Source organism: Pseudorasbora parva, chromosome 19 (genome assembly GCF_024679245.1).
Source record: "Pseudorasbora parva isolate DD20220531a chromosome 19, ASM2467924v1, whole genome shotgun sequence".
Classification (NCBI taxonomy): domain Eukaryota; kingdom Metazoa; phylum Chordata; class Actinopteri; order Cypriniformes; family Gobionidae; genus Pseudorasbora; species Pseudorasbora parva.
The window spans coordinates 42,201,026-42,227,019 of NC_090190.1; the positions used below are offsets into that span (position 1 = coordinate 42,201,026).

Consider the following 25,994-nt stretch of genomic DNA (forward strand, 5'->3'; position numbering starts at 1 on the left):
AGGTACTATTTCCCTGTTGCTTACCTAAGGACTCCCTTGAAGCAAGTTACCCGTCTCCAGCGTCTTCTTTCAGTCTCCTTCGTACTCCTTTGTCTTGTGTGTGTGTGTGTGTTCAGTGTGCTCCAGCGTTCCTTCCCTCGAAGTCTCCACCGCCTTTTGATTTTCCGCCTGTCAATCCATCTCCAAGACCCACCGATCTGCACTACACTCTCAGTCACACCTCTGAATTCACCTGGTTGCTCAACAATAAACTTGTCATTTACCATCTCTGTCTCTGTAGCTTCTGTACCGTAACAAATTTGAGGTATTGGACAGTCAAATTCGAGAACTAGATATGGAAAATGCTAAACATCCTTGTATTGAAAAATAAAAAAAAATATGTGCACTTAAATACAAACTGAATCAAATTCTCTCTAAGATTACAAAATCCTTTCAGTACGTAAAACAAAAATACTTTGAATTCGGTGATAAACCCCAGAAACTTTTAGCTTGTCAACTCCGCAAAACAGCATCTGAACATACAATATACAAAATTAGAACAGACACAGGAGAAATTATCACATCCTCTAGGGATATAAATAAAAGGTTCCAGACATTTTGAGACACTGTATTCATCTAAAGGAAGTTAGGTAAAGAAATTACTATTGAGGGAATTTCAGATACTATAAAATCTCTAAAAGGCTGTAAAACTCCTGGTCCAGATGGATTTTGTAATGAATTCCATAAAACCTATAATGAATAGCTATCACCCTATTTACGTAGGGTTTACTAACAGGCATTTATAGATCAGTCTCTGCTGTCCACCCTAGATAAGGCAACTATTATCGTAGTTCCAAAAAAAGGAAGGAACACAGAGGATCTGGGTTCTTATAGGCCGATCTCACTCCTAAATACCAAAAAATTCTGGCAAAAACTTTGACACACAGATTAAACATTGTAATTAGAAACCTGGTATACTCAGACCAAACCAGTTTCATACCAAAACGTAACTCTTCTTCTAACCTTAGAAATCTTTTCAACATCATGTACTCCTCCAGAGTACTGGTACAAGATTTAGCCATTTTATCATTGGATGCAGAGAAGGCATTCGATCGAATCGAGTGGCCTTATTTATTTGCAGTATCGAAGAAGTTTAACCTTGGAGATAATTGTATTTCATGGATTAAATTGTTGTACTCCAGTCCGTGTGCAAGAATTCTCACAAATCAAACATTATCCTCTCGTTTTGACTTGCATAGAGGTACACGACAGGGTTGCTCGCTGTCACCCCTTTTGTTTGCATTAGCGATTGAGCCTTTAGCAGAGGCTATTAGAAAATACTCTGGTATTAACTCTGGTATTCTGGTACACTCTGGTATTAAAGGCTATAAAACCAGAAATACTGATAGTAAATTAGCATTATATGCAGATGATATAATATAATTTAATTCTGAACCTAATAGCAGCCTTCCAAATATCCTTAATCTGATTGATTTTTATGGTACATTTGCAGGATATAAAATTAATTGGGACAAGAGTGTGTTGATGCCAGTCACTATAAAAGATCCTTCTTGGGTTTATAACTTGCCTCAGAACAATTCACATACCTGTAGAGGTGAGGTGTAGAGATGACAAAAAAGTTTTACAATTTAGTTAAGGCAAATTTTTACCCCCTTTTGTCTAAACCTAAATCCACAGTCAATTTCTGGAAAACACTTCCTATTTCTCTTTTGGGTAGGGTAAATGCAATTAAGATGATATTTCTCCCACAATTTTTGTATATTGTGCAGAACATCCCCGTATTTCTGCCCAAATCTTTAAAAAAAAAAAAAATTTGGATTCTATCCTGGTTCCTTTTGTCTGGGATTATAAAGCCCATAGGATTTCCAAACAGCACCTATGTAAACCAAAAATACAGGGCGGGCTAGCTCTACCCAACTTTCTTTATTACTATTGGGCTGCGAATCTGAGGGCTCTGACTTCATGGACAGATTTTGCTATAATAGTCCCCTGTTGGCTGTTGTTGGAATGGGAGGAATGTCTCCCCATATTCCATCAATGCAATACTCTTATCACCCACAAGTATAGCTAGTTCACTTTTGTGGCAAGGGGGGCGTGGTTCAGCGAGGTCTGCAGCGGGAGAGAGGGCCGCGGGACGAGCGGTAAGTGAGTGGGTTGGACGCAGATTAATAACACCTGTCTCTTGTTCCAGTAATGAGCGCGGAGACGGGATAAAACACCAGCGGAACCAGAGACCAGGGAGAGAGAGAGTTCGGACGGTTGATGCCAAACCCCCACAGAGACTGAGTTACCGGAAGCCGGAAGTGCCGACCCGGAAGTGATCGCTATTGTTTTGAGTTTGAAAGAATCTCCACACTACGGAGTGTGCCTTGAATATTGAGAGAATAAATAAAGAGCATCAACCGTCTAGCCGACCCCCGTGTCCTCTTCCTTCCTCATCCTATCGAACTTTGCTACACTGGTGCTGAAACCCAGGAAGGAAGTAGGACAGCGCCACCGCCATGATAACGCCCTCCGCCTCGCCATTTGCGGATGTCATCAACTCCCTCGCGGTCCTCCACCAAGAACACCACCAGGCGTTGCTGGACCTTCGGACCGAACAGGAGCGTCGCTTCGAGGCGATCGTCGAAGGCCAGCAAGAGGACCGCGAGCGGTTCCGGAGCTGGATGGACCGGGAGGTTCGCGCCGAGGCCGCCGCACGGGCCAGCGCACCGGTTCACGTGCCCCTCCAGAAGATGGGGCCGGAAGACGACCCGGAGGCCTTCGTGGATCTATTCCAGAAGGCTGCGGAGGCCTGCGGGTGGCCCCGGGCACAGTGGCCGGTGCGCCTCATCCCCCTACTATCTGGAGAAGCCCAGGCGGCCGCGCAACAACTACCGGTCGCGAACCTCCTGGACTACGATGATCTGAAGAAGGCCATCCTTCAGCGGGTCGGCCGGACCCCGGAACAACATCGACAGCGTTTCCGGTCCCTGGAGTGGGGTGAGTCCGGTCGACCCTTCGCATTGGCCCAACAGCTCCGGGACGAGTGCCGCAGATGGCTTCTGGCCGGCGGCAGCGACGTGGACCATGTTGTCGATCTGGTGGTGCTGGAGCAGTTTATCACTCGGTTCCCCAGGAAGACCGCCGAGTGGGTCCAGTGCCACCGGCCCACGTCGCTGGAGACGGCCATCAACTTGGCGGAGGACCACCTGGTGGCGTGCCCGGGGGTCGGCGAACCCCCATTAACTTCTCCCTCTCTCTCTCCCCCCTCTCTCTCTCTCTCTCTCGCCCTGTCCCTCTCCCCAGGTCCCGCCCTCCAGGCCCTCCTCGCGTCCCCCCCAGAGGCCGGGGTGGGATGGGCCTTGGACCGTCTGGGAGTTTGCGGGCCCCGCCCTTGGGGGCGGGGCCGCTGGGGGCTGGTAGTGACAATGGCTCTGGTTCCGCCCCCTTTCCGCGCTCATCCTCCAACCCACTCCCCGCCGCCGGGGCGGCGGGTAGGCCTGGGCTGGCCTGCTGGCGGTGCGGCGATCCGGATCATTTTGTGGACCGATGTCCGATGATGGACATCGGAACAATGATCCGGATCCCGAACGTCCAGCGGACCACCCCCGATCAGGCAGGAGAGTACCAAATTCCTGTGAGTATCAAGGGGGGTACATATCAGGCCTTGGTGGATTCAGGATGTAACCAAACCTCGATCCATCAAAGCCTGATGCAGCCTGGGGCATTGGATACAAGCCGCGTGGTTAAGGTGCGGTGTGTGCACGGGGATGTGGTGGAATACCCGGTTGTCCCGGTCACGATACAATTTCGGGGGAAAAAGCATAGTGTAGAGGTGGCGGTTAGTCCACACCTCCGGCATCCGCTAATTCTGGAGACAAATTGGCCCGCCTTTTCGGCGTTATTGGGGTCGTTATGCGCGGATGCCACTTGGGAGAAGAAGGCGAGGAGGGGGGCGGCGCGAGTGCAGCTTGGGGAGACTGAGACGGGACCCTTGGGGACAGCTTCAGCGGAACCGAGCGGGATCGAGAGACTGATTCTCTCGGACCGCGATGACTTTCCGCTGGAGCAGTCACAAGATGAGACCCTCAAAAATGCCTTCCAACAGGTCCGATCGATTGACGGTCAGTCTCTCCAACCTGCCTTGCCTGTCTCGTATCATCTCGTAAAATGCTTTTCCAGGCGGCTCATTCTAACCCAATGGCGGGCCACCTGGGACAGGCGGCCACGCTGAATCGCTTAATGACCCGATTTTTTTGGCCAGGCATTCATGACAATGTGCGCAGGTGGTGCGCGTCTTGTCCGGAATGTCAGTTGGTGAATCCACTGGCCGCCCCAAAAGCGCCATTGCGCCCCCTTCCATTAATGCAGGTCCCCTTCGAGAGAATTGCGATGGACCTCATCGGGCCATTAGAGCGATCCGCACGCGGACATCGTTTTGCGCTAGTTATCGTGGACTACGCAACACGATATCCGGAAGCAGTGGCTCTCCGCAACATCTCGGCGAAGAGTGTTGCGGACGCACTGTTTCGTTTTAATCTCCCGGGTGGGGATTCCGAAGGAAATCCTCACTGATCAAGGCACGGCTTTTATGTCACGCACGTTAAGCGAATTGTACGGATTATTGGGCATTAAATCCATTCGAACCAGCGTCTATCACCCACAAACAGACGGCTTGGTCGAACGATTTAATCGCACTCTTAAATCCATGATCCGTAAATTCGTACAGGAAGACGCCAAAAATTGGGATCGGTGGTTAGAACCCCTCTTATTTGCTGTGCGAGAGGTCCCGCAAGCCTCCACGGGGTTTTCCCCCTTCGAGCTTCTCTACGGTCGGCAGCCACGGGGGGTGCTGGACGTCCTACGAGAAACTTGGGAGGAGGGGCCTTCGTTGGCCAAAAACGAAATTCAGTACGTCATGGACTTGCGAACAAAACTCCACACCTTGGGGCGGCTATCTAGGGAGAATTTGTTGCAAGCCCAGGACCGCCAGAGCCGGTCATATAACAGGGGTACAAAACTACACAAATTCACACGGGACGTACCGACTTGATTCAGCACCATATCGAGACCGAGCCGGGCGTGGTAGTTCGCAGCCGGCCGTATCGCTTGCCTGAACACAAGAAAAAAGTAGTTCAGGAAGAATTAGGCGCAATGCTCGACATGGGAGTAATCGAGGAGTCCAACAGTGACTGGGCGAGCCCGATAGTTTTGGTCCCCAAAACAGACGGCTCGGTCAGGTTCTGTGTGGACTACCGCAAGGTGAACGCTGTGTCGAAATTCGACACGTATCCAATGCCGCGGGTTGACGAGTTGCTTGATCGGTTAGGCACGGCTCGATTTTATTCGACACTGGACTTAACAAAGGGCTATTGGCAGATCCCCTTGTCTCCATTGTCCAAAGAAAAAACAGCTTTCACCACGCCGTTTGGATTACACCAATTTGTCACGCTTCCTTTCGGCTTGTTCGGGGCGCCCGCAACCTTCCAGCGACTCATGGATAGGATTTTGCGTCCCCATGCTGCATATGCTGCTGCGTACCTGGATGACATAGTGATTTATAGTCACGATTGGCAGCGGCATATGCAGCATGTGAGGGCGGTCCTGAGGTCGCTGAGGGGAGCGGGGCTCACGGCCAATCCAAAGAAGTGTGCGATTGGGCGGGTGGAAGTAAGATATCTGGGCTTCCACTTGGGTCATGGGCAGGTGCGTCCCCAAATTGATAAGACTGCCGCAATTGCAACCTGTCCGAGGCCCAAGACCAAAAAGGAGGTAAGACAGTTCTTGGGGCTGGTGGGATATTATAGACGGTTTATACCAAATTATTCGGACCTCACCAGCCCTTTGACTGATCTTACTAGAAAGGGGCTACCAGATACGGTCCAGTGGACGGAGCCGTGTCAACAGGCTTTTACCCAAGTGAAGGCTGCTCTATGTGGCGGGCCGCTGTTACACTCCCCTGACTTTTCTCTCCCTTTCTTGTTGCAGACTGACGCGTCGGACAGGGGGCTGGGCGCAGTCCTGGCCCAGGAGGTGGAGGGGGGAGAGCGGCCGGTGCTGTACATTAGCCGTAAGCTCTCCAAGAGGGAAGCTAAGTACAGCACCATAGAGAAGGAGTGTTTGGCCATCAGATGGGCCGTTCTCACTCTCCGCTATTACCTCCTGGGGTGGGAGTTCACTCTCTGTTCGGACCACGCTCCTCTCCAATGGCTCCACCGCATGAAGGATACCAACGCGCGGATCACCCGTTGGTATCTAGCTCTTCAGCTGTTTAAGTTCAAGGTGGTCCACAGGCCGGGTGCTCAGATGGCTGCGGCCGATTTCCTCTCCAGAAATGGGGGGGGGGGGGGGCTGCAGGCCGGACGGCTCCCCGGCCTGAGTCGGGCGGTGGGGGTATGTGGCAAGGGGGGCGTGGTTCAGCGAGGTCTGCAGCGGGAGAGAGGGCCGCGGGACGAGCGGTAAGTGAGTGGGTTGGACGCAGATTAATAACACCTGTCTCTTGTTCCAGTAATGAGCGCGGAGACGGGATAAAACACCAGCGGAACCAGAGACCAGGGAGAGAGAGAGTTCGGACGGTTGATGCCAAACCCCCACAGAGACTGAGTTACCGGAAGCCGGAAGTGCCGACCCGGAAGTGATCGCTATTGTTTTGAGTTTGAAAGAATCTCCACACTACGGAGTGTGCCTTGAATATTGAGAGAATAAATAAAGAGCATCAACCGTCTAGCCGACCCCCATGTCCTCTTCCTTCCTCATCCTATCGAACTTTGCTACAACTTTATAATCACAACCTGGTTATTCATAATTCTATTCATATCTGGAAACAATTAAAGATACATTTTAAACTCACCCAAATGTCGTTTTTGATTTCTATCAAACTAACTATCTACTTTCTATCTATTTGCTAACCACTCTTTTTGCCCGTCAATGTTGGACAGTACATTTGAAATGTGGAAAAATGTGGGGTTACAAAAGATAGGCAATTTATATGTGAATGGTAAATTTGCTTCCTTTCAACAATTGTATGAGAACTGGTACCTTCAAATTAGAGACTTTGTGAAGTCTCATATTCCTAATTTTGTCACTGCTACACCCATGTATCTGGATGCATTTCTGGAAAGATGTCAAGGAGATAGTAATACCATCTCCATTCTATACAAAGCTTTAGAACAGGGGAAAAGTCCTTCTATGGAGAAAATTAAATATGCCTGGGAAGAGGAACTTGCGGTGAAAAATTCTATTGAAAGATGGGAACGCAGTCTTGAACTTGTCAAGTTGTTCCACTAATGCAAGACATTATCTTATTCAGTTCAAAGTGCTGCATAGGCTTCATTATTCCAAGTGTAAATTGAACAAAATATTCCCTGAAGTGAATCTATTATGTGATAAATGTCAATTTTTAGATGCCAGCCTGTCTCATTCCTATGCTACGTCTCCAAAGTTGCAACATTTCTGGAATAACATTTTTCAGGTTTTTACAGACACACTAGGCACATTTTTTTTTTTAAATCGGATCCTATATTAATCATTTTTTGAGGCTCTGAAGAATTTTGAGACTTACACGGATACAACAACATTTTGTTTTGTATAGATTAATCTCTGCCAAAAAACTTGTTCTTATGTTTTGGAAGAAAAAGGAAGTTCCAAATCTTAAATTATGGCTGATAGAGTTGACTGGTACACTACATTTAGAAAGAATTCGGTATACCCTAAAAGACAAGATTCTGTTATTTGAAAAAGTTTGGTCACCTTTTATTTCTGCAAACTTTCTGCAAACTTGTGATTAATGTTTATCATGCATCCATTACCTGCTTTTACTTCTGGATAGCACTGGATAGGGTTGAAGTTGTGGGTGGGTCTAACTAATTAATATTCCTATTAAAATTTTCTGGTAATTATTATATCATTATTTTATTTTATTTTTATTTTCAGGCATATTTGTTAAGATGTTTATTTTATTTGACTTTTATTTGTTTGCATAAAAAAGTGTATTTACAATCGAAATTCTGCTGTAATACCAAATAAAAACATCTAAACACAAAAAGAACAATTCAAGTAAAGGTTGGTAATGGCAGTTCAAAGACTGTGGAAATAGAAAATGGAACCCCGCAGGGAAGTGTTACCAGTCCAGTTTTATTCAATATAAGGATTAATGATACTTTGATAAAACAGAGAGAGGATTTGGGCTTTCTTTATTTGCAGATGCTGGGGCCATTTGGAAAAGAGGGCATAATACAGAGTTTTAAAACAGATTCAAAGAGCATTAGTGACTGTAGAGGAATGGGGGAATAAATGGGGCTTCAAAATTTCTGCCTCAAAGACTAAATATAATTGTACTTGGTTTTAAAAGAAAGTTACCCAATTGAGGGCTATATATTTATGGGTCTCCACTGGAGAAGTTTTTTTTTGTTTTTTAAAACATTTTTAGGGGTTTGGTTTGAAGAGCGTATGACTTGGGCTATGCATGTAAACTTGTGTTGAAGTGTGAAAAAGTGCTAAATGTTATTTGAAATCTGGCTGGATGTGAATGGGTAGAGAGACAATGCTGCTAATTTTTCAGGCCATGATCAGATCTGCTCTTAATTATGGATGCTTTGTATATGGGTCTGCTTCTAAAACTGTTCTGGCTAGGTTAGATGTTTTGCAGGCAAGGGCTTTGAGGCTTTGTTGTGGGGCTTTCAGAACCTCTCCAGTCCCTGCTCTGTTAATTGAAATGGGAGAAATGCCCTTATGGTTAAGGCGTATTAAGTTAGGGTTACAGTACTGGGTAAAACTTAGTGGGTGTAATTATACCTTCCGAGCAAGGTGTCTGTTACAAGAGTCTGATGGAGGTAATAAATATAAAAAATGTTTTGCAATGTAAATCAGTGGGCTAGGAAGACAAGCATGGAACAAAGAGGTATTGTGGAGCACACTACCTTTGCCCTATTGGGTAATGCCTGAACTAAACATTGAGCTTGGTTTTCTTCAATGAAAAGATAAGTGGGAGGTGACACCAAGAATAGCTGAATATCTTAATTTAATCAGTGAAAGTACTATAATCGTTTTTACAGATGGGTTTAGAGATCCAGTGGACGAGCTAGATTTTGGGTGTATGTAGAGTAGCTATGGCTGAAGATTGGCTGATGCATATCTAATGGCAGCTCCATTGTTTCGACTGAGTTAATGGCAATTCTATGGGCTTTATGGTGGTTTGAGGAAGTTAGACCAAAATAAGTCATTATCAGTTCTGATTCTGCAGTTGCTCTGGAATCTTCAAGAGTAGGACAATCTAAAGCTCGTCCTAACATTGTAAAAGACATCTTAAGTGTTATTTTTAGAGTTAGGTTTGCTTGCAACATACATTTTAGCTGGGTTCCTGGGCACCCTGGGGGGAGTGGGAATGATCAGGTGGACCACATCGCAAAGGAGAGAGAAATAGATGTCCATATATTAATGGGCAGAGTGGGAACTGAGAAAAATAATTAAGGAGGGCTTAATAGAAGAAACGCAGAGAGGGTGGGAAAAGAAAAGTAGGCGTAGACTCTACATTTCTATACAATCTGATATTAGAATTTTATTTTTTTTTGCAATTTTTTTTCTGCAATTCTCTTTTCCAAAGGGATTCAATTAAACGTTGTAGACCTATGTTGGGGCATTGTGGGTTAAGTTATTCTTTCGTCGCATTGTAGGAAAGCATGTCTCTGGCTTGTTTGAATGGGAGTCTTGAGACCGCAGGACATGTTTTCCTGGAATGTAGAAGGGATAGGGTAGAAAGAAAGGTATTTTTTGTTAAAACTGCACAATACCTCCTTCTCCTCTCCATCACCTGCTCCTTCCTGACAGGCATATTACCCTTCCCACAGCTGAGCATTGGTTTCTGTCACTCGTTTAAAACTTTTATCATAACACACGTTTAGTTTAGCTACACATCTCATCTCGCACTTCATGACTGTTAACTGAAGCATTGCGCTGGAATTTGCACTCAGCAGACATAAAGCCCACAGAACTTTGTATATGTTCGTTTGACTGTATTTTATTTTGATAATGAACAGGCTGTGATGTCATATTGGCTGACATATTATGCACGTGACGTGCCGGTGTGATAATTTTCCCTCAGCAGTGGAAACAACTTAATACTCTCATTTTATTTGTGTAAAGAAATTGCGCTGGTGACTGTCCCGTCATAATAAAAGTCCTGCTACGACTTACTTACTTGTGTTGCGTAACAATCACTCCAGCGGCCTTGCTAAGCTCCACAACATTCGGTCCTGCTCTGCTTCATACTACAGTAATGTTAATGATCACATCCATGAACATGAGTCCTATCCCGATTCTGTTTCACCGGTTGTGAGGTGAGATTCTGAGCTCAAACATGACATCAATCGAACTACACCTTTGTTTTGAATAGACGACCTCTAGCAGGCGGAAAAGTTATATAGTGCAGATTTAAGTACCTACTTTTTTGTTAAATTATTTGATGTAAAATGCATTATATAAGTCACAATTACACTGGGTTTTTTGTAAAATTACATTTTTCTCATTTTCAGGTGTGAAAAACATCACCTCTATTGAATACACTATCAAGTAGTGGTTGGCTAGGCAACGGGCGCTAACATTACAGAGAAGAAAGCTCCATGAAAAACATGTTTTGAACTATACTTGACTAGATGTGAAGTTTGAATTTGAACAGTAGCTACTTGGGCAGAGCCAATGATGATGATTCACAAGTCCACGAGAACACAAGAACAGACAAGAAAGCATATTGAGAAATGGCCTACATGAACATAACTGTGACAGAAGGAATGAGGGAGATCCATTGTTTTAAGGATTGTGTAAAGTTCTCAATGCCCAGTTTTATTTACCTTGTTCAGTGTCATTTGTTTTGTTATCACGGATGTCCTTCAGTCCCTCCATTGATTCTGTAAATAACATTGAAAGGTCAGTCATTCAGTTTAGCATCATCTGATGTTCAGATCATGATGTGTACAGTATAATAATGCTTAAACTAATAATCATGATTATTTTGCTCAAAGATTATAATAATCATGAATGTATTCAGTTTCTGTTTGTCTTTGTCACTGTTAGTTGAGTCAGTTTCATCTCTAATGAAGTTCACCTGTCGATCATATCACTAAGGAAGTTCACCTGTCGATCATCATCACTAATGAAGTTCACCTGTCGATCATCATCACTAATGAAGTTCACCTGTCGATCATCATCACTAATGAAGTTCACCTGTCGATCATCACTAATGAAGTTCACCTGTCGATCATCACTAATGAAGTTCACCTGTCGATCATCACTAATGAAGTTCACCTGTCGATCATCATCACTAATGAAGTTCACCTGTCGATCATATCACTAAGGAAGTTCACCTGTCGATCATCATCACTAATGAAGTTCACCTGTCGATCATATCACTAATGAAGTTCACCTGTCGATCATCATCACTAATGAAGTTCACCTGTCGATCATCATCTCTAATGAAGTTCACCTGTCGATCATATCACTAATGAAGTTCACCTGTCGATCATCATCACTAATGAAGTTCACCTGTCGATCATCATCGCTAATGAAGTTCACCTGTCAATCATCATCACTAATGAAGTTCACCTGTCGATCATCACTAATGAAGTTCACCTGTCGATCATCACTAATGAAGTTCACCTGTCGATCATCATCACTAATGAAGTTCACCTGTCGATCATCATCACTAATGAAGTTCACCTGTCGTTCATCTCTAATGAAGTTCACCTGTCGATCATCTCTAATGAAGTTCACCTGTCGATCATCACTAATGAAGTTCACCTGTCGATCATCACTAATGAAGTTCACCTGTCGATCATCACTAATGAAGTTCACCTGTCGATCATCACTAATGAAGTTCACCTGTCGATCATCACTAATGAAGTTCACCTGTCGATCATCTCTAATGAAGTTCACCTGTCGATCATCACTAATGAAGTTCACCTGTCGATCATCTCTAATGAAGTTCACCTGTCGGTCATCATCTCTAATGAAGTTCACCTGTCGATCATCATCACTAATGAAGTTCACCTGTCGATCATCACTAATGAAGTTCACCTGTCGATCATCACTAATGAAGTTCACCTGTCGATCATCACTAATGAAGTTCACCTGTCGATCATCACTAATGAAGTTCACCTGTCGATCATCTCTAATGAAGTTCACCTGTCGATCATCACTAATGAAGTTCACCTGTCGATCATCTCTAATGAAGTTCACCTGTCGGTCATCATCTCTAATGAAGTTCACCTGTCGATCATCATCACTAATGAAGTTCACCTGTCGATGATCACTAATGAAGTTCACCTGTCGGTCATCATCACTAATGAAGTTCACCCGTCGATCATCATCACTAATGAAGTTCACCTGTCGATCATCACTAATGAAGTTCACCTGTCGATCATCATCACTAATGAAGTTCACCTGTCGATCATCATCACTAATGAAGTTCACCTGTCGATCATCACTAATGAAGTTCACCCGTCGATCATCTCTGATGAAGTTCACCTGTCGATCATCATCAATAATGAAGTTCACCCGTCGATCATCTCTAATGAAGTTCACCCGTCAATCATCACTAATGAAGTTCACCTGTCGATCATCATCACCAATGAAGTTCACCTGTCGATCATCATCACTAATGAAGTTCACCTGTCGATCATCTCTAATGAAGTTCACCTGTCGATCATCGTCACTAATGAAGTTCACCTGTCGATCATCATCACTAATGAAGTTCACCTGTCGATCATCATCACTAATGAAGTTCACCTGTCGATCATCATCACTAATGAAGTTCACCTGTCGATCATCTCTAATGAAGTTCACCTGTCGATCATCACTAATGAAGTTCACCCGTCGATCATCTCTAATGAAGTTCAACTGTCGATCATCACTAATGAAGTTCACCCGTCGATCATCTCTGATGAAGTTCACCTGTCGATCATCATCAATAATGAAGTTCACCCGTCGATCATCTCTAATGAAGTTCACCCGTCGATCATCACTAATGAAGTTCACCTGTCGATCATCACTAATGAAGTTCACCTGTCGATCATCACTAATGAAGTTCACCCGTCGATCATCTCTGATGAAGTTCACCTGTCGATCATCATCTCTAATGAAGTTCACCCGTCGATCATCATCACTAATGAAGTTCACCTGTCGGTCATCATCACTAATGAAGTTCACCTGTCGATCATCTCTAATGAAGTTCACATGTCGATCATCACTAATGAAGTTCACCCGTCGATCATCTCTAATGGAGTTCACCTGTCGATCATCACTAATGAAGTTCACCCGTCGATCATCTCTAATGAAGTTCACCCGTCGATCATCTCTAATGAAGTTCACCCGTCGATCATCACTAATGAAGTTCACCTGTCGATCATCACTAATGAAGTTCACCTGTCGATCATCACTAATGAAGTTCACCTGTCGATCACCATCTCTAATGAAGTTCACCTGTCGATCATCACTAATGAAGTTCACCTGTCGATCATCACTAATGAAGTTCACCTGTCGATCATCTCTCATGAAGTTCACCTGTCGATCATCATCGCTAATGAAGTTCACCTGTCGATCATCACTAATGAAGTTCACCTGTCGATCATCATCACTAATGAAGTTCACCTGTCGATCATCATCTCTAATGAAGTTCACCTGTCGATCATCGCTAATAAAGTTCACCTGTCGATCATCTCTAATGAAGTTCACCTGTCGATCATCACTAATGAAGTTCACCTGTCGATCATCACTAATGAAGTTCACCTTTCGATCATCACTAATGAAGTTCACCTGTCGATCATCGCTAATGAAGTTCACCTGTCGATCATCACTAATGAAGTTCACCTGTCGATCATCGCTAATGAAGTTCACCTGTCGATCATCACTAATGAAGTTCACCTGTCGATCATCATCACTAATGAAGTTCACCTGTCGATCATCACTAATGAAGTTCACCTGTCGATCATCACTAATGAAGTTCACCTGTCGATCATCATCACTAATGAAGTTCACCTGTCGATCATCACTAATGAAGTTCACCTGTCGATCATCATCACTAATGAAGTTCACCTGTCGATCATCACTAATGAAGTTCACCTGTCGATCATCGCTAATGAAGTTCACCTGTCGATCATCACTAATGAAGTTCACCTGTCGATCATCGCTAATGAAGTTCACCTGTCGATCATCGCTAATGAAGTTCACCTGTCGATCATCATCACTAATGAAGTTCACCTGTCGATCATCATCACTAATGAAGTTCACCTGTCGATCATCACTAATGAAGTTCACCTGTCGATCATCACTAATGAAGTTCACCTGTCGATCATCACTAATGAAGTTCACCTGTCGATCATCATCACTAATGAAGTTCACCTGTCGATCATCACTAATGAAGTTCACCTGTCGATCATCACTAATGAAGTTCACCTGTCGATCATCTCTAATGAAGTTCACCTGTCGATCATCATCACTAATGAAGTTCACCTGTCGATCATCTCTAATGAAGTTCACCTGTCGATCATCACTAATGAAGTTCACCTGTCGATCATCATCACTAATGAAGTTCACCTGTCGATCATCATCACTAATGAAGTTCACCTGTCGATCATCATCACTAATGAAGTTCACCTGTCGATCATCATCAATAATGAAGTTCACCTGTCGATCATCGCTAATGAAGTTCACCTGTCGATCATCTCTAATGAAGTTCACCTGTCGATCCTCATCACTAATGAAGTTCACCTGTCGATCCTCATCACTAATGAAGTTCACCTGTCGATCATCATCAATAAGGAAGTTCACCTGTCGATCATCGCTAATGAAGTTCACCTGTCGATCATCTCTAATGAAGTTCACCTGTCGATCATCATCTCTAATGAAGTTCACCTGTCGATCATCTCTAATGAAGTTCACCTGTCGATCATCACTAATGAAGTTCACCTGTCGATCATCATCACTAATGAAGATCACCTGTCGATCATCACTAATGAAGTTCACCTGTCGATCATCACTAAAGAAGTTCACCTGTCGATCATCGCTAATGAAGTTCACCTGTCGATCATCATCACTAATGAAGTTCACCTGTCGATCATTACTAATGAAGTTCACCTGTCGATCATCATCACTAATGAAGTTCACCTGTCGATCATCGCTAATGAAGTTCACCTGTCGATCATCATCACTAATGAAGTTCACCTGTCGATCATCATCACTAATGAAGTTCACCTGTCGATCATCACTAATGAAGTTCACCTGTCGATCATCATCACTAATGAAGTTCACTTGTCGATCATCATCACTAATGAAGTTCACCTGTCGATCATCTCTAATGAAGTTCGCCTATCGATCATCACTAATGAAGTTCGCCTGTCGATCATCTCTAATGAAGTTCGCCTGTCGATCATCTCTAATGAAGTTCACCTGTCGATCATCACTAATGAAGTTCACCTGTCGATCATCTCTAATGAAGTTCACCTGTCGATCATCTCTAATGAAGTTCACCTGTCGATCATCACTAATGAAGTTCACCTGTCCATCATCACTAATGAAGTTCCCCTGTCGATCATCTCTTATGAAGTTCACCTGTCGATCATCACTAATGAAGTTCACCTGTCGATCATCTCTAATGAAGTTCACCTGTCGATCATCATCACTAATGAAGTTCACCTGTCGATCATCATCACTAATGAAGTTCACCTGTCGATCATCGCTAATGAAGTTCACCTGTCGATCATCATCACTAATGAAGTTCACCTGTCGATCATCACTAATGAAGTTCACCTGTCGATCATCACTAATGAAGTACACCTGTCGATCATCGCTAATGAAGTTCACCTTTCGATTATCGCTAATGAAGTTCACCTGTCGATCATCATCACTAATGAAGTTCACCTGTCGATCATCACTAATGAATTTCACCTGTCGATAATCTCTAATGAAGTTCACCTGTCGATCATCTCTAATGAAGTTCACCTGTCGATCATCTCTAATGAAGTTCACCTGTCGATCATCATCACTAATGAAGTTCACCTGTCGATCATCACTAATGAAGTTCACCTGTCGATCATCATCACTAATGAAGTTCACCTGTCGATCATCATCAATAATGAAGTTCACCTGTCGATCATCATCACTAATGAAGTTCACCTGTCGATCATCACTAATGAAGTTCACCTGTCGATAATCACTAATGAAGTTCATCTGTCGATCATCATCACTAATGAAGTTCACCTGTCGATCATCACTAATGAAGTTCACCTGTCGATCATCATCACTAATGAAGTTCACCTGTCCATCATCTCTAATGAAGTTCACCTGTCGATCATCACTAATGAAGTTCACCTGTCGATCATCATCAATACTGAAGTTCACCTGTCGATCATCATCACTAATGAAGTTCACCTGTCGATCATCACTAATGAAGTTCACCTGTCGATCATCACTAATGAAGTTCACCTGTCGATCATCACTAATGAAGTTCACCTGTCGATCATCATCACTAATGAAGTTCACCTGTCGATCATCATCACTAATGAAGTTCACCTGTCGATCATCTCTAATGAAGTTCACCTGTCGATCATCACTAATGAAGTTCACCTGTCGATCATCACTAATGAAGTTCACCTGTCGATCATCATCACTAATGAAGTTCACCTGTCGATCATCACTAATGAAGTTCACCTGTCGATCATCATCACTAATGAAGTTCACCTGTCCATCATCTCTAATGAAGTTCACCTGTCGATCATCACTAATGAAGTTCACCTGTCGATCATCATCACAACTGAAGTTCACCTGTCGATCATCATCACTAATGAAGTTCACCTGTCGATCATCACTAATGAAGTTCACCTGTCGATCATCACTAATGAAGTTCACCTGTCGATCATCACTAATGAAGTTCACCTGTCGATCATAATCACTAATGAAGTTCACCTGTCGATCATCATCACTAATGAAGTTCACCTGTCGATCATCTCTAATGAAGTTCACCTGTCGATCATCACTAATGAAGTTCACCTGTCGATCATCACTAATGAAGTTCACCTGTCGATCATCTCTAATGAAGTTCACCTGTCGATCATCATCACTAATGAAGTTCACCTGTCGATCTTCGCTAATGAAGTTCACCTGTCGAACATCATCATCACTAATGAAGTTCACCTGTCGATCATCACTAATGAAGTTCACCTGTCGATCATCTCTAATGAAGTTCACCTGTCGATCATCACTAATGAAGTTCACCTGTCGATCATCACTAATGAAGTTCACCTGTCGATCATCACTAATGAAGTTCACCTGTCGATCATCTCTAATGAAGTTCACCTGTCGATCATCTCTAATGAAGTTCACCTGTCGATCATCATCACTAATGAAGTTCACCTGTCGATCATCACTAATGAAGTTCACCTGTCGATCATCACTAATGAAGTTCACCTGTCGATCATCATCAATAATGAAGTTCACCTGTCGATCATCATCACTAATGAAGTTCACCTGTCGATCATCACTAATGAAGTTCACCTGTCGATCATCATCACTAATGAAGTTCACCTGTCCATCATCTCTAATGAAGTTCACCTGTCGATCATCACTAATGAAGTTCACCTGTCGATCATCACTAATGAATTTCACCTGTCGATCATCATCACTAATGAAGTTCACCTGTCGATCATCACTAATGAAGTTCACCTGTCGATCATCATCACTAATGAAGTTCACCTGTCGATCATCATCACTAATGAAGTTCACCTGTCGATCATCATCACTAATGAAGTTCACCTGTCGATCATCTCTAATGAAGTTCACCTGTCGATCATCTCTAATGAAGTTCACCTGTCGATCATCTCTAATGAAGTTCACCTGTCGATCATCTCTAATGAAGTTCACCTGTCGATCATCATCGCTAATGAAGTTCACCTGACCATCATCTCTAATGAAGTTCACCTGTCGATCATCACTAATGAAGTTCACCTGTCGATCATCATCACTAATGAAGTTCACCTGTCGATCATCATCACTAATGAAGTTCACCTGTCGATCATCATCTCTAATGAAGTTCACCTGTCGATCATCATCGCTAATGAAGTTCACCTGTCGATCATCATCGCTAATGAAGTTCACCTGTCGATCATCTCTAATGAAGTTCACCTGTCGATCATCACTAATGAAGTTCACCCGTCGATCTTCTCTAATGGAGTTCACCTGTCGATCATCACTAATGAAGTTCACCCGTCGATCATCTCTAATGAAGTTCACCCGTCGATCATCTCTAATGAAGTTCACCCGTCGATCATCACTAATGAAGTTCACCTGTCGATCATCACTAATGAAGTTCACCTGTCGATCATCTCTCATGAAGTTCACCTGTCGATCATCATCGCTAATGAAGTTCACCTGTCGATCATCACTAATGAAGTTCACCTGTCGATCATCATCACTAATGAAGTTCACCTGTCGATCATCATCTCTAATGAAGTTCACCTGTCGATCATCATCTCTAATGAAGTTCACCTGTCGATCATCGCTAATAAAGTTCACCTGTCGATCATCTCTAATGAAGTTCACCTGTCGATCATCACTAATGAAGTTCACCTGTCGATCATCACTAATGAAGTTCACCTGTCGATCATCGCTAATGAAGTTCACCTGTCGATCATCACTAATGAAGTTCACCTGTCGATCATCGCTAATGAAGTTCACCTGTCGATCATCACTAATGAAGTTCACCTGTCGATCATCATCACTAATGAAGTTCACCTGTCGATCATCACTAATGAAGTTCACCTGTCGATCATCACTAATGAAGTTCACCTGTCGATCATCATCACTAATGAAGTTCACCTGTCGATCATCACTAATGAAGTTCACCTGTCGATCATCATCACTAATGAAGTTCACCTGTCGATCATCACTAATGAAGTTCACCTGTCGATCATCGCTAATGAAGTTCACCTGTCGATCATCACTAATGAAGTTCACCTGTCGATCATCGCTAATGAAGTTCACCTGTCGATCATCGCTAATGAAGTTCACCTGTCGATCATCATCACTAATGAAGTTCACCTGTCGATCATCATCACTAATGAAGTTCACCTGTCGATCATCACTAATGAAGTTCACCTGTCGATCATCACTAATGAAGTTCACCTGTCGATCATCACTAATGAAGTTCACCTGTCGATCATCATCACTAATGAAGTTCACCTGTCGATCATCACTAATGAAGTTCACCTGTCGATCATCACTAATGAAGTTCACCTGTCGATCATCTCTAATGAAGTTCACCTGTCGATCATCATCACTAATGAAGTTCACCTGTCGATCATCTCTAATGAAGTTCACCTGTCGATCATCACTAATGAAGTTCACCTGTCGATCATCATCACTAATGAAGTTCACCTGTCGATCATCATCACTAATGAAGTTCACCTGTCGATCATCATCACTAATGAAGTTCACCTGTCGATCATCATCAATAATGAAGTTCACCTGTCGATCATCGCTAATGAAGTTCACCTGTCGATCATCTCTAATGAAGTTCACCTGTCGATCCTCATCACTAATGAAGTTCACCTGTCGATCCTCATCACTAATGAAGTTCACCTGTCGATCATCATCAATAAGGAAGTTCACCTGTCGATCATCGCTAATGAAGTTCACCTGTCGATCATCTCTAATGAAGTTCACCTGTCGATCATCATCTCTAATGAAGTTCACCTGTCGATCATCTCTAATGAAGTTCACCTGTCGATCATCACTAATGAAGTTCACCTGTCGATCATCATCACTAATGAAGATCACCTGTCGATCATCACTAATGAAGTTCACCTGTCGATCATCACTAAAGAAGTTCACCTGTCGATCATCGCTAATGAAGTTCACCTGTCGATCATCATCACTAATGAAGTTCACCTGTCGATCATTACTAATGAAGTTCACCTGTCGATCATCATCACTAATGAAGTTCACCTGTCGATCATCGCTAATGAAGTTCACCTGTCGATCATCATCACTAATGAAGTTCACCTGTCGATCATCATCACTAATGAAGTTCACCTGTCGATCATCACTAATGAAGTTCACCTGTCGATCATCATCACTAATGAAGTTCACTTGTCGATCATCATCACTAATGAAGTTCACCTGTCGATCATCTCTAATGAAGTTCGCCTATCGATCATCACTAATGAAGTTCGCCTGTCGATCATCTCTAATGAAGTTCACCTGTCGATCATCTCTAATGAAGTTCACCTGTCGATCATCACTAATGAAGTTCACCTGTCGATCATCTCTAATGAAGTTCACCTGTCGATCATCTCTAATGAAGTTCACCTGTCGATCATCACTAATGAAGTTCACCTGTCCATCATCACTAATGAAGTTCCCCTGTCGATCATCTCTTATGAAGTTCACCTGTCGATCATCACTAATGAAGTTCACCTGTCGATCATCTCTAATGAAGTTCACCTGTCGATCATCATCACTAATGAAGTTCACCTGTCGATCATCATCACTAATGAAGTTCACCTGTCGATCATCGCTAATGAAGTTCACCTGTCGATCATCATCACTAATGAAGTTCACCTGTCGATCATCACTAATGAAGTTCACCTGTCGATCATCACTAATGAAGTACACCTGTCGATCATCGCTAATGAAGTTCACCTTTCGATTATCGCTAATGAAGTTCACCTGTCGATCATCATCACTAATGAAGTTCACCTGTCGATCATCACTAATGAATTTCACCTGTCGATAATCTCTAATGAAGTTCACCTGTCGATCATCTCTAATGAAGTTCACCTGTCGATCATCTCTAATGAAGTTCACCTGTCGATCATCATCACTAATGAAGTTCACCTGTCGATCATCACTAATGAAGTTCACCTGTCGATCATCATCACTAATGAAGTTCACCTGTCGATCATCATCAATAATGAAGTTCACCTGTCGATCATCATCACTAATGAAGTTCACCTGTCGATCATCACTAATGAAGTTCACCTGTCGATAATCACTAATGAAGTTCATCTGTCGATCATCATCACTAATGAAGTTCACCTGTCGATCATCACTAATGAAGTTCACCTGTCGATCATCATCACTAATGAAGTTCACCTGTCCATCATCTCTAATGAAGTTCACCTGTCGATCATCACTAATGAAGTTCACCTGTCGATCATCATCAATACTGAAGTTCACCTGTCGATCATCATCACTAATGAAGTTCACCTGTCGATCATCACTAATGAAGTTCACCTGTCGATCATCACTAATGAAGTTCACCTGTCGATCATCACTAATGAAGTTCACCTGTCGATCATCATCACTAATGAAGTTCACCTGTCGATCATCATCACTAATGAAGTTCACCTGTCGATCATCTCTAATGAAGTTCACCTGTCGATCATCACTAATGAAGTTCACCTGTCGATCATCACTAATGAAGTTCACCTGTCGATCATCATCACTAATGAAGTTCACCTGTCGATCATCACTAATGAAGTTCACCTGTCGATCATCATCACTAATGAAGTTCACCTGTCCATCATCTCTAATGAAGTTCACCTGTCGATCATCACTAATGAAGTTCACCTGTCGATCATCATCACAACTGAAGTTCACCTGTCGATCATCATCACTAATGAAGTTCACCTGTCGATCATCACTAATGAAGTTCACCTGTCGATCATCACTAATGAAGTTCACCTGTCGATCATCACTAATGAAGTTCACCTGTCGATCATAATCACTAATGAAGTTCACCTGTCGATCATCATCACTAATGAAGTTCACCTGTCGATCATCTCTAATGAAGTTCACCTGTCGATCATCACTAATGAAGTTCACCTGTCGATCATCACTAATGAAGTTCACCTGTCGATCATCTCTAATGAAGTTCACCTGTCGATCATCATCACTAATGAAGTTCACCTGTCGATCTTCGCTAATGAAGTTCACCTGTCGAACATCATCATCACTAATGAAGTTCACCTGTCGATCATCACTAATGAAGTTCACCTGTCGATCATCTCTAATGAAGTTCACCTGTCGATCATCACTAATGAAGTTCACCTGTCGATCATCACTAATGAAGTTCACCTGTCGATCATCACTAATGAAGTTCACCTGTCGATCATCTCTAATGAAGTTCACCTGTCGATCATCATCACTAATGAAGTTCACCTGTCGATCATCACTAATGAAGTTCACCTGTCGATCATCACTAATGAAGTTCACCTGTCGATCATCATCAATAATGAAGTTCACCTGTCGATCATCATCACTAATGAAGTTCACCTGTCGATCATCACTAATGAAGTTCACCTGTCGATCATCATCACTAATGAAGTTCACCTGTCCATCATCTCTAATGAAGTTCACCTGTCGATCATCACTAATGAAGTTCACCTGTCGATCATCACTAATGAAGTTCACCTGTCGATCATCATCACTAATGAAGTTCACCTGTCGATCATCACTAATGAAGTTCACCTGTCGATCATCATCACTAATGAAGTTCACCTGTCGATCATCATCACTAATGAAGTTCACCTGTCGATCATCTCTAATGAAGTTCACCTGTCGATCATCACTAATGAAGTTCACCTGTCGATCATCTCTAATGAAGTTCACCTGTCGATCATCTCTAATGAAGTTCACCTGTCGATCATCATCGCTAATGAAGTTCACCTGACCATCATCTCTAATGAAGTTCACCTGTCGATCATCATCACTAATGAAGTTCACCTGTCGATCATCATCACTAATGAAGTTCACCTGTCGATCATCATCACTAATGAAGTTCACCTGTCGATCATCATCTCTAATGAAGTTCACCTGTCGATCATCATCGCTAATGAAGTTCACCTGTCGATCATCATCGCTAATGAAGTTCACCTGTCGATCATCATCGCTAATGAAGTTCACCTGTCGATATTTGTTTGGAGAGATCTTGTAGCAGGTGGTTTGAACAGGAGGGGTTACATTTGTTAACAATGTAATAAAATTTAAATGTTGATTTAAAACAAAACCGTTTTCAACAAATAACCCGTGGGCCAGTATCACTGATAATTATGCATAATTAATAGAGAGAAGCAGAAATCATAATTAAAATATGACTGATTGATCCGCTCTATACTGATCTTCTCTCACCATTGAGTCTGAGTGTGACTGTGATCAGGATTTCTTGTTTAGAGTCCAGAACTCTGTATGTTCCAGCATCAGAGGCACTAAAAGAGTTAATGATCAGGTCTACATCACTAACGTTCAGTCGTTCACTTTTAAGCCCATCACCTTCCTTCCACACCTCTGTCCACTCTCCACTGGAGTTTGTCTCCACTTTTTTAGCATTGGAGAACAAAACATCCAACTTCAGCTCTTCATGCTTTTTCACAAAGATTTCATCTGAGGAGAAACACGCGCGCACACACACACACACACACACACACACACACACACACACACACACACACACACACATCATTATAAGTAAAGTCCATACACATATTTTAAAGATTAAGGAACCAAATGTGAATATTTAAATGAGCATGTTGATGGTTTGGTCAGTTTTGACTTTACCATGAATATGAAGTTGGTATGTCCTTATTTGATGGTCCAGCTCTGTCTGATTAGTATTGGTAAAGACTTTCAGAAAGTATTTCCCAGCGTCACTGAAGCTCAGATTCTTGATGACGATGTCACATGATCCTTTTCTAAACACGCGACCACTACAGTCTTCTTCATCCTCACAAACATGAATGTTGTTTTCTATCTTAGTACTTAAAATAATTAGCATATTCTTGTCCTCAAAGTCACATGACAGGATGATGTTTTCTCCCTTTTTTCCTAACAAAGATTTAGGGTCGGTTCCTACAAAACCAGACAGTACAATATTGGGTAACTCTTTACAATAACAGGACATGAATAATCATGTATTAATACATGAATGAATAGTTAATTCAATATGAACTCATGATAAGTCATGAGATAGAAGTTTTTCATAGATAGAATTCAATATGAACTCATGATAAGTTAAGATATGAACTAATCATGAACAAATGAGGAGCTATCCTTAATTAAGAAATGAGTCATAATGATTAATGCTTGAATAACAGCAGCATTAATACATGTTAGTACATGTGTAACAATTTCTGAGGAATCAGACCCTAAAAAATAACCAAACAGGAAACAAGCATTAAAATCCGGAAGTGAGGTAACGTCTGCTGGGATCCGTACAGTTCTCTCTCCACCCAGACATAGGCCATGATGATACGGTACCTCCATTCTCTTAACTGGGCTGAATACTAGTTATACTAGTTACATGTGAAATTTATAATAAGTTTATGATCAATCATTAGCTGAATTTGGTAAGTAGTTAATAGTGAATTAATCATGAAGTCATGACAGAATGATGCATTAACAAACTATGAGTTGATGTTAGTGTATGGTTAGTTAATAATGAGTTAATCATGATGTGCCCCCTCAAGTAAAGTCATGATAGTCATACATTAACAAGCCATCAGTTGATGTTAGTGTATGGTTAGTTAACCGTGAGTTTAGACAATATGATGCACTAACAATTCATTAATTACAAAATGAATTAACATATACACAAAGAATCCTTATTCCTTTTCACCCCGGTACAATATATATATATATATATATATATATATATATATATATATATATATATATATATATATATATATATATATATATATATATATATATATATATAAAGTATTTGTAGGCTAGTTATTTTATTTTTATTAAATATATATTAAAATTATATGGACTTAAAATAAAGCCCAAATATAACTGTAAAGACACACACAAGGCACATTTACATGTAAAGCAGAGCACATCCACCGGCGGATGGTAATCGAATCATATACATTTAAACAATTAAAAAAATACAGTTAATTACTGTACACATCTCCATAAATATCCCAATAAAACAATCATACAAACATTTCTTAAATTATTATTTAAGTGAATGTCTACTAATGAATGTCCCACCAGAAACAAACCCTACATACTGTAGTTCCGGAAAGAAAACTATAGCTATGACTAAATTTAACTGAACTATAAAAATTAGAAAACGGTTTATATCAATTGAAAATTATTAGTGGTAGTTATTAGTCTATTTTCCATGTTTGATTAGACAAATTTGTGAAATTGATGGCTAAATATTAATGTTATTTATCACAAAGCTGCAGATGGCAGATTTTACAGTTTACAGTTTAAATGATGACGGTATTAAATCACATTATTAATTAAAAGTCAGAGTGTCATGTATTAATGCTGCTGTTATTCATGCATGAATCATCATGACTTATGTCTTAATTAAGGATAGCTCCTCATTTGTTCATATCTTAACTTATCATAAGTTCATGTTGAATTAACTATTCATTCATGTATTAATACATGATTATTCATGTCCTGTTATTGCAAAATGTTACCCAATATTAATTCAATACAAAGTATTAATACTGAAAAATACATGTTTCTGTTTATTCTCATTAATCAGTGTCATCATAAAATATTCTAGATATTTCAGTCAACTGGATTTTCTTTTGCTTTAAACATTTAATCACACATCCAAGTGGCTTGATAATTGTGCACTGATGGAGTTTCCTTATTTAACCAATAAGAATTAGCTGGTCCAGTGATGTTAACGTCTCAGGTTACGTATGTAACCCTAGTTCCCTGAGGGAACGAGACGCTGCGTCGAAACGCTGTGAGAACGCCTCTGCGTTAATGCGTCGTGAAGCGCCTGTAGAACCATTCCATCGGAAAAAAGATCGATCGTCGGCGTGATGACGTCATCGACCGGAAGCTATAAAACGTCCGTGAAAACAAACAGGAACTAACTTCTGATAAAGCCTGAAGTAAGTGATCACGGACACGCCGGGAGTATGGCAGAGCGACGCAGCGTCTCGTTCCCTCAGGGAACTAGGGTTACATACGTAACCTGAGACGTTCCCTTTCGG

General features: G+C 42.0%; 1 protein-coding gene across 1 annotated transcript in view; it reads right to left on the bottom strand.

Annotated features, from left to right (window-relative positions):
* Positions 1–23,745, bottom strand: part of LOC137047427 (uncharacterized) — a 40,159-nt gene extending 16,414 nt beyond the window's left edge. Inside the window, exons 1-4 of the mRNA XM_067425058.1 lie at positions 23,734–23,745; positions 23,581–23,686; positions 23,155–23,406; positions 10,827–10,883 (exon numbers count right to left, since the gene is read on the bottom strand). Of these exons, the coding sequence (XP_067281159.1) occupies positions 10,827–10,883; positions 23,155–23,406; positions 23,581–23,686; positions 23,734–23,745 (427 nt within the window). The remainder of the gene's footprint in view (positions 1–10,826; positions 10,884–23,154; positions 23,407–23,580; positions 23,687–23,733) is intronic.
* Between the last annotated feature and the right edge of the window lie 2,249 nt (positions 23,746–25,994).